At 43.0% G+C, this 15,673-nt stretch overlaps 1 protein-coding gene across 4 annotated transcripts in view; it reads left to right on the top strand.

Annotated features, from left to right (window-relative positions):
* Positions 1–15,673, top strand: part of brsk2a (BR serine/threonine kinase 2a) — a 545,611-nt gene that overhangs the window by 294,526 nt on the left and 235,412 nt on the right. For all 4 annotated transcript variants that reach the window (XM_046358089.1, XM_046358080.1, XM_046358106.1 and 1 more), the window contains exon 2: positions 9,077–9,171. In XM_046358089.1, coding sequence (XP_046214045.1) covers positions 9,077–9,171 — 95 coding nt within the window. The remainder of the gene's footprint in view (positions 1–9,076; positions 9,172–15,673) is intronic.

Below are 15,673 nucleotides of genomic sequence, written 5' to 3'. Positions count from 1 at the left end.
CACTCTTGCTTGAGACCTTCCGATGCACGGTTACTTACTAGTGCCTATGCTTAAGTTCAATGGACTAATAGTTGAGTTGCTGTATTCTTACCTGGTCATTCACATCTTTGAAAGGTATTTTATGTGCATGTAAAAATGCATTACCACTGTTGATGCTTTATTACTGTTGATGCATTATCGCTGTTGATAGCCTATATTATCAGTGCTGATGCATTACCACTGTTATTGCATTATCACTGATACTACAGGTCAAAATAATGGAAATATATAAAGTGTCTTAATAGGGTGTTGGCCACCATGAGCCTCTAGAACAGCTTCAATGCACCTTGACATATACAGTGGGGCAAAAAAGTATTTAGTCAGCCACCAATTGTGCAAGTTCTCCCACTTAAAAAGATGAGAGAAGCCTGTAATTTTTTATCATAGGTACACTTCAATTATGACAGACAAAATGAGAAAAGAAATCCAGAAAATCACATTGTAGGATTTTTCATGAATTTCTTTGCAAATTATGCTGGAAAATAAGTATTTGGTCAATAACAAAAAAAAACATCTCAATACTTTGTTATATACCCTTTGTTGGGAATGACAGAGGTCAAACGTTTTCTGTAAGTCTTCACAAGGTTTTCACACACTGTTGCTGGTGTTTTGGCCCATTCCTCCATGCAGATCTCCTCTAGAGCAGTGAAGTTTTGGGGCTGTTGCTGGGCAACACGGACTTTCAACTCCCTCCACAAGAAATTCCATCATTTGGTGTTTTGTTGATAGTGGAGGAAAACGCTGTCTCAGGCGTCGTTTCAGAAGTGTTCAATTGGATTGAGAGCTGGTAACTGAGACAGCCATGACAAATGTTTTACATTGTTTTCATACTCATCAAACCATTCAGTGACCACTTGTGCTCTGTGGATGGGGGCATTGTCATCCACTCTCATCAGGATAAAAATGATTCACCATAGGTTCAAAGTGATCACTCAGAAGGGCCGTGTATTTATTGGCATTTATCTTGCCCTCTAAGGGGTTGAGTGGACCTAAACCTTGGCAGAAAAATCCACCCCACACCATAGCCACCAGAACCCTAATTTACTCAAGTGTTTCCCTTATTTTGGCGGTTACCTCTACATTATCAACTTTGATTCATTACCACTGTTATATTTTAGTTATTTAGCAGACACTCTTATCCCAAGCCACTTACGGGAGCAATTAGGATTAAGTGCCTCACTCAAGGGCACATCAACAGACTTTTCACCTGATAGGCTCAGGGTTTCGAACCAGCGACCTTAGGTTACTGGCCCAACACTCTTAACCGCTAGGCTACCTGCCAGCCTGGTTCCTACATTACCACAGTTTTTAGGGGCACTAAAGGAGTTTCATATATGCTTAAGCTCATTTTCTAAACTGGTACCGGGCTACCTTCAGACGAAGCTTGTAGGCGTCCTAGAGCAAAACATCCGAACATTTCGGACGCTACAGACATTTTTGTGAAAATACAGATTTTCAGCATGTCTCCCCTTTTGACAAACATCGCTTTTGCTCTGCCACCTTCCACCGCAGAGGACAAAGGGCGACGACGGCGGATGTTGTGGATTGAGATGCAGACCATGCAAAAAAAACAGATATCTTTAGCTTTAAAAAAAAAAAAAAAAAGAAGCTAATTAGATTTCCGGAGGGCCTTGGATGTCGACTCTAGTTAATGTATTAATCATTATTATGCCTGTCTCCCTGTCACCCATTAACTTGTGATTACCATCTCTGGCCTAATGGGCCTCTTGTGTTGTAGTTCTCTCTTCCTTTGCCTCCATCTCTCATCTCTGCCTCATCTCCTCCATGTGTTTCTACTCTGAGCCCCTGCGATCCACAGGCCCTGGAGTCATCCTAACTCCCACACTCTGCTCTTCATTATTGCTTAATTTTCTATGACCCGGCCATTTATCTTATCTCTCTCTCTCTCTCTCTCTCTCTCTCTCTCTCTCTCTCTCTCTCTCTCTCTCTCTCTCTCTACTCTCTCTCTCTCTCTCTTCATTCTTTCTTATGAAGTGCAGCTCAGTTTCCACCTCATTTTGTGGGCAGTGTGCACATAGCCTGTCTTCTCTTGAGAACCAGGTCTGTCTACGGTGGCCTTTCTCAATAGCAAGGCAGTCACAGTGGACAGGTATTCTGCCACTGTGTACTCTCTGTTTAGGGCCAAATAGCATTCTAGTTTGCTCTGTTTTTTTGTTAATTCTTTCCAATGTGTCAAGTAATTAACCTTTTTGTTTTCTCATGATTTGATTGGGTCTAATTGTGCTGCTGTCCTGGGGCTCTGTGGGGTGTGTTTGTGAACAGAGCCCCAGGACTAGCTTTCTTAGGGGACTCTTCTCCAGGTTCATCTCTCTGTAGGTGATGGCTTTGTTTTGGAAAGTGTGGGAATAGCTTCCTTTTAGGTGGTTGTAGAATTTAACAGCTCTTTTCTAATTTTGATAATTAGTGAGTTTCTCTCTCTCTCGCTCTCTCTCTCTCCCTTATTCTCTTTCCTTCCTTTGTTGATCCCCTTTTCTCTCTCTCTTACTGTCCACCTACTTTTCCTTGTCATTGCCAGGGAGTCAGAACAGAACAACAAAACACTTAGCAGTCTCTCTCCCGTATCTCCCGTATCTCACAACCTCCTCCCTCTCTTTCTCTCCTTCTTCCCCTCTCCCCCTCGCTCCCTCCAATTAGAGCAAACAATTAGCCGTCTCTCTCTCTCCCCTATCTCACCACCTCCTCAAAGCCCAATGACTGTCTTTTCCCGCTGCTTCATAAAATAAATCACACAAACTAGGAACAGAAGAGAGGAAGCTCCCCACGCTTTAATATGGATACATCCCAAATGGCACCCTTTCTCTATTTAGTACACTACTTTTGACAATGGCCCATAGGGTTCTTGTCAAAAGTCGTGCACTATATAGGGAATAGGGTGCCATTATCGATATTCCACAAGCCTTTCTATCACATCCCTTCATAATTTTAGAGTTGGGTTTCTGTGTTTCTTTCTGCTCATCATTCGCTGTCATTCCACCATACATGTGTCTCTCCCTGGCAATTATGTAGAGATAAAGTATTCATTATCTATACACACACACACATAACTGCACGGACACATAACTGCAAGCACACCCGCAGGATGCTGATGATGATATGTGGGCATTTCCATGTGAAAAGCTTCATAACATCTGAAGTTCATAGAAGCATGTCTAAATTTGGTTTAAAAATGTAGTTAAGTTAATGCATATATACAGTACTAGTCAAAAGTTTGGACGCACCTACTCACTCCAATAGTGAAGACAAACAAAACTATGAAATGACACAGGTCATATCCTCCTTTTTGGTCATGTAGTAAGCAAAAAAGTGTTCAACAAATCCAAAGATATTTTATATTTGAGATTCTTCAAAGTTGCCACTCTTTGCCTTGATGACAGCTTTGCACACTCTTGGCTCCTGTAAAACTCCTATAAAATACAATTTACCAATCTGCTACGAATGCATCTTTGCCAGAACAACAGGCGATTTCATTGATCATATTCATATTTCGGATAGGTCTTATTCGGGTGGGTTTTAATGATGTACCTCAATAGTGGTGCTGGCTACACTGTATGTCTAAAGAGAGCTGTAACATCGCAATAAATTCAATATTTTTGTGATGAAGATCAAGACGTAACATGTTCTGACAAATGAATTCTGATATTTGCGAGGAAGTAAAAGGCTACAGATAGATTATGCTTTCCATCTGATCCTGCAACCCCCGTTGCATACAGGTCGGCCTTATGATCCTGCTTGCTCTGGACTCCAGAGCAATTACAATGTGACATTATATTCCTAGTTGATATTGACTGCTAACATGAATGACTTTCAGATCAAAATGCAGGTGTAAAACGCAGTTTATTTTTTGTATCTTGCATTCAAAAACGGCATCACCGTTTATGGCTGTAATCACAGGCTACATCTGCGCAGCATTTGTGCGCGTGTTCGCCCTGTGCGTGTGTGCATGTGCATGCACTGGGGTCTCAAGCTTTGAACCACTCTTTTTTGGTGTTTGCCGGTCAAAAATTTGAGAACCACTGAGCTCAGAAATCAATAGCTAATTTTGGGAAATCGGTTCAGTTGTACAACTGAATGCCTTCAACATTTAACTCAACCTCTGAATCAGAGAGGGGTGGAGGGCTGCCTTAATTGACATCCACATCCACGGGGCCCAGGTAACACTGGGTTAACTGCCTTGCTCAGGGGCAGAATGGCAGGTTTGTACCTTGTCAGATCCAGGAACCTTTTGGTTTACTGGCCCAGTGCTCTAACCACTAGGCAACTGTCGCTCCATAAGGGCTAGATAGCTATAGGATCGGGTGGAGTGCAAATGTCAAAATGTAGGAAGAGAGGATTGCCATAAATAAATATGCAGCTCCAAAAACGTTGGGTGATCAGGGAATACCAGCTGTTCACTTTGCATTCACTTGGCTGTGAGTGTTTCCTTGGCACGTTGACCTGTCCAGCCCGTCTGTGCTGAAATAAGAAAATGGCAAGGTTCATAGATCTTATGATGAACAGGGGGTTTCAAACTGAGACAAATTCTTCAATCTACAAGTCCAAAATGGAAAAACCAGTCAGTTCTTGTCATTTTTACCACTTAAAAAATGAGGATTATAAAAATAAATTCAATTGCAATGTATCTTTTGGTAAGTCAACATTTATTGAAATTGATAATTTACTTATGAAGTTTGGATTTGGAATTTGTTGGTCAAATGTATTATTACATAATCAAAATGTGTTGTAGGCAAAATAATAAAAAGGACTGTCTGGTAGCTTCAATAAACAGACAAAGATTTGTAGATGAACAAGTCATTACATGTATATATATATTTTTTACCTTACTTGAAAAAACTCCACTCGACTTGACTTGCTCTTAGAATGCATGACTTGGACTTGACCCGAGACTCAACCCATTGTGACTCGACTTGAGACTTGCACCTTGAGACTTGCTTGTGACTTATAGTGACAACCTCTGGCTCAACCATCTACCCATGAGCCCCCTCTGTTTTTATTTACTGTAATGAGCCCACTCACCCACTGAGCACTGACCGACATTGGACATCCATGGACCTTGAAAAGTAGTATAAATTTGGTCAGTCGAAATCTGAACCAATCATAGACATCTGTTTCACAAGTTTGTACAGCACAGTACAGTGCAGTAGAGCACATTAAAGTACAGTACGGTAAAGGAAAATATATTATAGGTCAGTATAATACAGTACTGTACAGTAAAGTAGAGTTTAATACAGAACAGTACAGTACATTAGACTACACTAGAGTAAAGTACAGTATAATTTAATGTATTGTACTTTACTAAACTCTATTCTACTCTTCTGAACTATACTGTGCTGTACTGAACTGTACTCTACTCTAGTGTGCTGTACTCTACTGTGCTGTATTCAAATATAATTTGATTTGTCACATGCTTTGTAAACAACAGGTGTAGACTAACAGTGAAATTTTTACTTTTCCATTGCAGAGTTACAGATAAATAAATACATATTTTAAATAGATCGTCATGTTCTGACCTTAGTTCCTTCTGATGTCTTTGTTTTAGTATGGTCAGGACGTGAGTTGATGGTCAGGGCGTGAGTTGGGTGGGCAGTCTATGTTCTTTTTTCTATGATTTGGTATTTCTGTGTTTGGCCTGGTGTGGTTCTCAATCAGAGGCAGCTGTCAATCATTGTCCCTGATTGAGAACCATACTTAGGCAGCCTGTTTTCACCCTTGAGTTGTGGGTGATTATTTTCTGTTTCGTATCTGTACCAGACAGAACTGTTTCGGTTTCATTTAGTTCTCTTGTTGGTTTTGTATGTTAGTGTTCTCAGTTCTATTAAAGAATATGCACACTAACCACGCTGCGCATTGGTCCTCACATTCTTCCACCACAGACAGCCGTTACAGAATCACCAACCACCAAAGGACCAAGCAGCGTGGTAAGGAGCAGCGCTATATGGAGGAGGTGACAACATGGGACGAGATAGAAAGGTGGTCTGGTCGACCCAGGGAGAGTGCCGGAGCCCGCCTGGGATTCTCTGGAACAGTGTGAGGAGGGATACCAACGAACGGAGTTGGCACGGCGATCAAGGTAGCCTGAGAGGCAGCCCCAAAAATGTCGGGCACACTGGGAGTGTGGCTAAGTCATGTAGGAGACCTGCTCCAACTCCCCAACTCCACTGTGGAGAGAGGTGGACCGGGCAGGCACCGTGTTATGCCGTGAGGCGCACGGTGTCCCCGGTGTGCAGGCATAGCCCGGTGCGTTACATCGCAGTGCCTCGTATCGGCCGGGCTAGAGTGGGCATCGAGCCAGGTGCCATGAAGCCGGCTCAGCGCATCTGGTCTCCAGTTTATCTCCTGCATCTCCTCGGGCCGGGGTACATGGCACCAGCCCTACGCATGGTGTCCCCGGTTCGCCAGCACCTCGTCGCACTGGCCTAGCTACGGGGAGTATCCAGCCAGGTAGGGTTGTGCAGGCTCAGTGCTCGAGACCTCCAGTGCGCCTCCACGGTCTGGTCTATCCGGTGCCTCTTCCAGGCACCAGCCCTCTGGTGGCAGCCCCCCGTACTAGGCTGTCTCCGTCTCCTCCCTACAGGTGCTCCTGCCTGTCCAGCGCTGCCAGAGTCTCCCTCCTGTCCTGCGCTGCCGGAGTCTCCCTCCTGTCCTGCGCTGCCGGAGTCTCCCTCCTGTCCTGCGCTGCCGGAGTCTCCCTCCTGTCCTGCGCTGCCGGAGTCTCCCTCCTGTCTTGCGCTTGCCGGAGTCTCCCTCCTGTCCTGCGCTGCCGGAGTCTCCCTCCTGTCCTGTGCTGCCGGAGTCTCCCTCCTGTCCTGCGCTGCCGGAGTCTCCCTCCTGTCCTGCGCTGCCGGAGTATCCCTCCTGTCCTCCCCTGCCGGAGTCTCCCTCCTGTCCTGCGCTGCAGCATTATTATAATTTTCACAATGTCCGAGCGTCATTTCAACATCATAGTATGGAAATATGGGGTGGCAGCGTAGCCTAGTGGTTAGAGCGTTGGACTAGTAACCGGAAGGTTGCGAGTTCAAACCCCTGAGCTGACAAGGTACAAATCTGTCGTTCTGCCCCTGAACAGGCAGTTAACCCACTGTTCCCAGGCCGTCATTGAAAATAAGAATATGTTCTTAACTGACTTGCCTGGTTAAATAAAGGTAATATATATATATATAATACATTTAAAAAACAGTATAATCACATTTTGACTGCACTGCCCCTTTTAAAGATAATCATTGTGCATAGAGCTGTGTGTTTAACTTTGCAATCAATGGTTTTGGCTTGGTATACTATTAAAGTGAAAAATCAGAGTCTCAGTGTCATTCTTTTACGGTGGAATTGCCCATGTCTCATAGTGAGAAATTGGAGTCACACTTTATTTGGACTATCAAAGTGTAACCGAAAATGTAACTGGAGATACATGAAAATGTATTAGCTCCCAATATGAGGTTATTCCATTTTACCTTGTATTTTGAAAACAAAAGATGCAATATAGTATGTCTCAAGCACCTTGAGATTTCACACTTTCAAGTTTGCTGAAATGTTGTCATTATTGTGGTATGGTGGACATTCTGGGACGGGAAATCATTGTCAATGACTATCATCAGAGCCCCAAAGAGGCAACTATCCACTGCCCAAAGTCATCTTGGGTAAAACCAAGGGAAATCAACAGTGGAAAGGTGATATGTGTTATGTACGTGTGTGTGTGTGTGTGCCTGCGTGCAGTCGTGTGTGCATGTGTTTGCCACCTATGCAGGGTGCATGTGTGTGCCACCTATCTGTATCTGTTTGAGTCGTAAACATGTGTTCTGCTCTGAGTCTGAGACTCTAGTGAACAGTGGGAAATGGATTGGCTCAGCCAGCATGCTATCCACAGACAGAACACACATTCCCCTCGTTGTGTATTTCCGACATTTAATGATGATCATGTGTGTATCTGCTTGAGTGTGTGTGTGTATCTGCTTGTGTGTGAGTGTTTTTCTCTGTGTGTGTATCTGCTTGAGTGTGTGTGTGTGTATCTGCTTGTGTGTGAGTGTTTTTCTGTGTGTGTGTGTGTGTTCTGCTGTGTGTATGTGATAGAACAAGGATTTCCTTCTCGGTGTAGTTCACAGTTTTTGGTTAGTAAAACTGTAAACTCATTCAGCAATTCTCACATTTATTGTGTTGTCTGCCTTATCTTATCTAGTGTGTGTATGTGTCGTGTGTGTGTTTGCTTATTTACCTGATGACATTTGATTTAAGATGCTGTATTCTCTGCTTGTATTCTACCAGTGGAAATGTCTCTGTGTCTGGTGGTGAGCAAGGGAATTTAAAATGAAAAGTTCTCTTTTCTAACACTGATGCTTATCTCGAATGGAATATGACGTTGTCTTTGTGAGGAAGTCCCTGTTGCCTTGCCAGAATAGCTGTCGTTGAACGCTTGAGTGCCTCTAGGTACTTGACAAAGAAGCCATAATTGGTGCACTTGCTTCAGGAAGAACATTATTGTTATCTGACATAGTCAAGCTTACTAACGTAGATAGAAACTTTGTTAAGTGACGACAATGACAGATACTTTTGGACAGATGAAGTTAGCACAGCATTTTCTATTGAGGACAATTACCTTTTTGTAGTTTTTCTCCATTGCTGTAAATGAAACAACAACAGTGTTATTTCGGTACATCATTTTTTTGTTTGCTGTTTAGAGAATAGTAATATTATAGAATAGAATAGTAATGAATCTGAAAGGGGTAATTTCTTCCTTTATTAACATGGCAGGATAAAATAAATAAAAAAATAAAAATGCCATTTAGCAGACGCTTTTATCCAAAGCGACTTACAGTCATGTGTGCATACATTCTACGTATGGGTGGTCCCGGGAATCGAACCCACTACCCTGGCGTTACAATCGCCATGCTCTACCAACTGAGCTACAGAAGGACCACTTATGTCAGTCTCTCTCACTCTCGCTCACATGCATGCATGCACGCACACAGAAGCCTGTACAGAGTGCTGAATGTGTGAGTCTCCTATAACCTGTGTCTTTCTTTTCCAGGCCTGGTCAAGCTGGGGATCCACTGTGTCACATGCCAGAAAGTTGCAATTAAGATTGTCAACCGAGAGAAACTCAGCGAGTCGGTACTAATGAAGGTAAGACTACAGCCCTGAATATAATCTTCTCCGTTCAGTAGGCACAACATGTCGGGATTTGGGGAGGTACTATCTGAACTTGTCCAATAAGAAATTATTGTTTTCATTTTCTTCTGCAAAAGGCTTTGATGCGGTGTGCCCAAATGAACACGATCCAAATCTACATATCTGTGGGTTGGTACTCTTGCACTCAGGCCTATACAGTATTTGGTCCCAATTGGTTTCTCTCTCTTTACTAGGGTTGCAAAATGATGGGAACTTCCAATAAATTCCCTGTTTTTTTCCGAAATCCCATTTGGAGTCTGCCCGGAATGAGAATGGAATAAGCAGGAAATCTGGAATTCTCCAACCCGAGTCTTGCCCTATCATTCTGTTTGGACATCTCCTAATGTCCCCCAATATCTTTCAGGTTTCCTGGCTTCCTCTATAGCCTGTACACAGATATGGACCATATCAAATAGTCATTGGAAAAATAAGATTACTTACTACCTGCTCACAATTAGACTCTTTCTGGAGGGTTTCCCTATAATTGGCCCCTCTGCTGGTTTCAGGAAGGGGGGGATGGAAAGGGCAGGGTGAGGCGGAATGGAGAGGGTCATGACCTGACCTGATAAACTATAATTGTCTTTCCTGGGACACATAGAGATAGAGGAGTGGCTGTAATTCTTTAGAAATAATAATATAATAATAAATAATATATGCCATTTAGCAGACGCTTTTATCCAAAGCGACTTATAGTCATGTGTGTATACATTCTACGTATGGGTGGTCCCGGGGATTGAACCCACCACGCTGGCATTACAAGCGCCATGCTCTACCAACTGAGCTACAGAAGGACCACTAAATTAGGTTTGAGAGTTGAGGGTTTGATTTGCAAATTTAACCCAGTCGATTTGCAAATGGAAATGCCTCCATTTGCAACTGTTGTATTAGAAAACCAGAGAGATAGAAACCAGAATCTTTGATTTTTCTGTTTAATATTTCTCCATTTCTCTCTATCTTTCAAGCGTTTCCCTTAGATTTTGTTTTCTAGGGAAGATATAAAGGCCCCTGAAGCAACTACCATGGCTGGTCACAATGACATTGTCTATATAACAGTAGAGTAGACATGGCTGACATAATATGGTCATAGCAGACGGCACACAGTCAGTCAGTCAGTCAGTCAGTCAGACTCTCTCTCTCTCTCTCAATTCAATGTGCTTTATTGGCATGAGAAACATATGTTTACATTGTCAAAGCAAGTGAAATAGATAATAAACAAAAGTTGACATTTTTCTCAGAAGTTTCAATACAATAGACACGTGATATTTCATATTATGGCTATGTACAGTGTTATAATGATGTGCAAATAGTTAAAGTACAAAAGGGAAAATAAATAAACATTAATATGGGTTGTATTTACAATAGTGATTGTTCTTCACTGGTTCCCCTTTTCTTGTGGCAACAGGTAACAAATCTTGCTGCTGTGATGGCACACTGTGATATTTCACCCAATAGATATGGGAGTTTATCAACATTTAATTTGTTTTGGAATTCTTTGTGGGTCTGTGTAATATGATATGAATAATGTATGTGTTTCTAAAATGGTCATACATTTGGCAGGAAGTTAGGATACGCACCTCAGTTTCCACCTCATTTTGTGGGCAGTGTGCAACATAGCCTGTTTTCTCTTGAGAGCCAGGTTTGCCTACAGTGGCCTCTCTCAATAGCAAGGCCATGCTCATTGAGTCTGTACATAGTCAAAGCTTTCCTTAATTTTGGGTCACTCACAGTGGTAGGGTGTTCTGCCACTGTGTACTCTCTGTCAAGGGCTAAATAGCATTCCAGTTTGCTCTGTTTTTTGGGAAACTCTTTCCAATATCAACACCATAGTACCCTCCAAGCTCGTCATCAAGCTCGAGACCCTGGGTCTCGACCCCGCCCTGTGCAACTGGGTACTGGACTTCCTGACGGGCCGCCCCCAGGTGGTGAGGGTAGGAAACAACATCTCCTCCCCGCTGATCCTCAACACGGAGGCCCCACAAGGGTGCGTTCTGAGCCCTCTCCTGTACTCCCTGTTCACCCACGACTGCGTGGCCACGCACGCCTCCAACTCAATCATCAAGTTTGCGGACGACACAACAGTGGTAGGCTTGATTACCAATAACGATGAGACGGCCTACAGGGAGGAGGTGAGGGCCCTCGGAGTGTGGTGTCAGGAAAATAACCTCACACTCAACGTCAACAAAACTAAGGAGATGATTGTGGACTTCAGGAAACAGCAGAGGGAACACCCCCCTATCCACATCGATGGAACAGTAGTGGAGAGGGTAGCTAGTTTTAAGTTCCTCGGCATACACATCACAGACAAACTGAATTGGTCCACTCACACTGACAGCGTCGTGAAGAAGGCACAGCAGCGCCTATTCAACCTCAGGAGGCTGAAGAAATTCGGCTTGTCACCAAAAGCACTCACAAACTTCTACAGATGCACAATCGAGAGCATCCTGGCGGGCTGTATCACCGCCTGGTACGGCAACTGCTCCGCCTCAACCGTAAGGCTCTCCAGAGGGTAGTGAGGACTGCACAACGCATCACCGGGGGCAAACTACCTGCCCTCCAGGACACCTACACCACCCGTTGTTACAGGAAGGCCATAAAGATCATCAAGGACATCAACCACCCGAACCACTGCCTGTTCACCCGCTATCATCCAGAAGGCGAGGTCAGTACAGGTGCATCAAAGCTGGGACCGAGAGACTGAAAAACAGCTTCTATCTCAAGGCCATCAGACTGTTAAACAGCCACCACTAACATTGAGTGGCTGCTGCCAACACACTGTCATTGACACTGACCCAACTCCAGCCATTTTAATAATGGGAATTGATGGGAAATGATGTAAATATATCACTAGCCACTTTAAACAATGCTACCTTATATAATGTTACTTACCCTACATTATTCATCTCATATGCATATGTATATACTGTACTCTACATCATCGACTGCATCCTTATGTAACACATGTATCACTAGCCACTTTAACTATGCCACTTTGTTTACTTTGTCTACACACTCATCTCATATGTATATACTGTACTCGATACCATCTACGGTATGCTGCTCTGTACCATCACTCATTCATATATCCTTATGTACATGTTCCTTATCCCCTTACACTGTGTATAAGACAGTAGTTTTGGAATTGTTAGTTAGATTACTTGGTGGTTATCACTGCATTGTCGGAACTAGAAGCACAAGCATTTCGCTACACTCGCATTTAACATCTGCTAACCATGTGGATGTGACAAATAAAATTTGATTTGATTTGATATCTATCTTTTTGTTTTCTCATGATTTGGTTGAGTCTAATTGTGTTGCTGTTGCTGTCCTGGGGCTCTGTGGGGTCTGTTTGTGTTTGTGAACAGAGCCCCATGACCAGTTTGCTTAGGGGACTCTTCTCTAGGTTAATCTCTCTGTAGGTGAATGGCTTTGTTATGAAATGTTTGGGAATTGCTTCCTTTGAAGTGGTTGTAGAATTTAAAAGCTATTTTCTGTATTATGATAATTATTGGGTAACAGACCAATTCTGCTCTTCATGTATTATTTGGTGTTTATGTTGTACACTGAGGATGCTTTTGCAGAATTCTGCATGCAGTCTCAATTTGGTGTTTGTATCATTTTGTGAATTATTGGTTGGTGAGCAGACCACAGACCTCACAACCTTAAAGGGCAATGGGTTCTATAACTGATTCAAGCATTTTGTTTTGCCAGATCCTAATTGAGATGTCAAATGTTATGTTTCTTTTGATGGTGTAGAAGCAGGCCCTTCTTGCCTTGTCTCAGATCGTTCACAGCTTTGTGATGCTGATGATTAGGCCGAGGTAGGTATAGTTTTTTTGTGTGCTCTAGGGCAATGGTGTCTAGGTGACATTTTTATTTGTGGTCCTGGCAACTGGACCTTTTTTGGAACACCATTATTTTTGTCTTACTGAGATTTAATGTCAGGACTCAGGTCTGGCAGAATCTGTGCAGAAGATATAGGTGCTTCTATAGGCCCTCCTTGGTTGGGGACAGAAGCACCAGATCATCAGCAAACAGTAGATATTTTGACTTCAGATTCTAGTAGGGTGAGGCCGGGTGTTGCATACTGTTCTAGTGCCCTCGCCAATTTGTTGATATACATATACAGTGCCGTGCGAAAGTATTCGGCCCCCTTGAACTTTGCGACCTTTTGCCACAATTCAGGCTTCAAACATAAAGATATAAAACTGTCTTTTTTTGTGAAGAATCAACAACAAGTGGGACACAATCATGAAGTGGATCGACATTTATTGGATATTTCAAACTTTTTTAACAAATCAAAAACTGAAAAATTGGGCGTGCAAAATTATTCAGCCCCCCCTAAGTTAATACTTTGTAGCGCCACCTTTTGCTGCGATTACAGCTGTAAGTCGCTTGGGGTATGTCTCTATCAGTTTTGCACATCGAGAGACTGAATTTCTTTTCCCATTCCTCCTTGCAAAACAGCTCAAGCTCAGTGAGGTTGGATGGAGAGCATTTGTGAACAGCAGTTTTCAGTTCTTTCCACAGATTCTCGATTGGATTCAGGTCTGGACTTTGACTTGGCCATTCTAATACCTGGATATGTTTATTTTTGAACCATTCCATTGTAGATTTTGCTTTATGTTTTGGATCATTGTCTTGTTGGAAGACAAATCTCCGTCCCAGTCTCAGGTCTTTTGCAGACTCCATCAGGTTTTCTTCCAGAATGGTCCTGTATTTGGCTCCATCCATCTTCCCATCAATTTTAACCATCTTCCCTGTCCCTGCTGAAGAAAAGCAGGCCCAAACCATGATGCTGCCACCACCATGTTTGACAGTGGGGATGGTGTGTTCAGGGTGATGAGATGTGTTGCTTTTACGCCAAACATAACATTTTGCATTGTTGCCAAAAAGTTCAATTTTGGTTTCATCTGACCAGAGCACCTTCTTCCACATGTTTGGTGTGTCTCCCAGGTGGCTTGTGGCAAACTTTAAACGACACTTTTTATGGATATCTTTAAGAAATGGCTTTCTTCTTGCCACTCTTCCATAAAGGCCAGATTTGTGCAATATACGACTGATTGTTGTCCTATGGACAGAGTCTCGCACCTCAGCTGTAGATCTCTGCAGTTCATCCAGAGTGATCATGGGCCTCTTGGCTGCATCTCTGATCAGTCTTCTCCTTGTATGAGCTGAAAGTTTAGAGGGATGGCCAAGTCTTGGTAGATTTGCAGTGGTCTGATACTCCTTCCATTTCAATATTATCGCTTGCACAGTGCTCCTTGGGATGTTTAAAGCTTGGGAAATCTTTTTGTATCCAAATCCGGCTTTAAACTTCTTCACAACAGTATCTCGGACCTGCCTGGTGTGTTCCTTGTTCTTCATGATGCTCTCTGCGCTTTTAACGGACCTCTGAGACTATCACAGTGCAGGTGCATTTATACGGAGACTTGATTACACACAGGTGGATTGTATTTATCATCATTAGTCATTTAGGTCAACATTGGATCATTCAGAGATCCTCACTGAACTTCTGGAGAGAGTTTGCTGCACTGAAAGTAAAGGGGCTGAATAATTTTGCACACCCAATTTTTCAGTTTTTGATTTGTTAAAAGTTTGAAATATCCAATAAATGTCGTTCCACTTCATGATTGTGTCCCACTTGTTGTTGATTCTTCACAAAAAAATACCGTTTTATATCTTTATGTTTGAAGCCTGAAATGTGGCAAAAGGTCGCAAAGTTCAAGGGGGACGAATACTTTCGCAAGGCACTGTATATATATATGTTGAAAAAGGTGGGGCTCAAGCTGCATCCCTGTCTCACACCAAGACCCTGTGGAAAGAAATGTGTGTCTTTTTGTTTGTGTACATGGATTTTATAATATCGTGTTTTTCTTCCAACACTGCTTTCCATCAATTTCTATAGCTGACCCTCATGTGAAATTTGTGTCAAAAGCATGAGAAGACATTGTCTTTGTTTTGCTATGTTTATTTGTCAATGAGGGTGTGCAGGGTAGGGTGTGCTCTCTCTCTCTCTCTCTCTCTGTCTGTCAGACAGACAGACAGACAGACAGACAGACAGACAGACAGACAGACAGACAGACAGACAGACAGACAGACAGACAGACAGACAGACAGACAGACAGACAGTCAGACAGTCAGACAGTCTGTCTGTCTGTCTGTCTGTCTGTCTGTCTGTCTGTCTGTCTGTCTGTCTGTCTGTCTGTCTGTCTGTCTGTCTGTCTGTCTGTCTGTCTGTCTGTCTGTCTGTCTGTCTGTCTGTCTGTCTGTCTGTCTGTCTGTCTGTCTGTCTGTCTGTCTGTCTGTCTGTCTGTCTGTCTGTCTGTCTGTCTGTCTGTCTGTCTGTCTGTCTGTCTGTCTGTCACATCAGCTCCTACTGAACTTTGAGTCTGCCAGTCCATCTCACCAGCTCCAAATATCACCTTTTAATATTCTAATGTACTCCTGTCCCTGCGGT

This window comes from Oncorhynchus gorbuscha, linkage group LG01 (assembly GCF_021184085.1).
Source record: "Oncorhynchus gorbuscha isolate QuinsamMale2020 ecotype Even-year linkage group LG01, OgorEven_v1.0, whole genome shotgun sequence".
In the NCBI taxonomy this organism is placed as follows: Eukaryota; Metazoa; Chordata; class Actinopteri; order Salmoniformes; family Salmonidae; genus Oncorhynchus; species Oncorhynchus gorbuscha.
The sequence above is the reverse complement of the archived record's forward strand: the minus strand, read 5'-3'. Positions and strand labels throughout refer to the sequence as shown.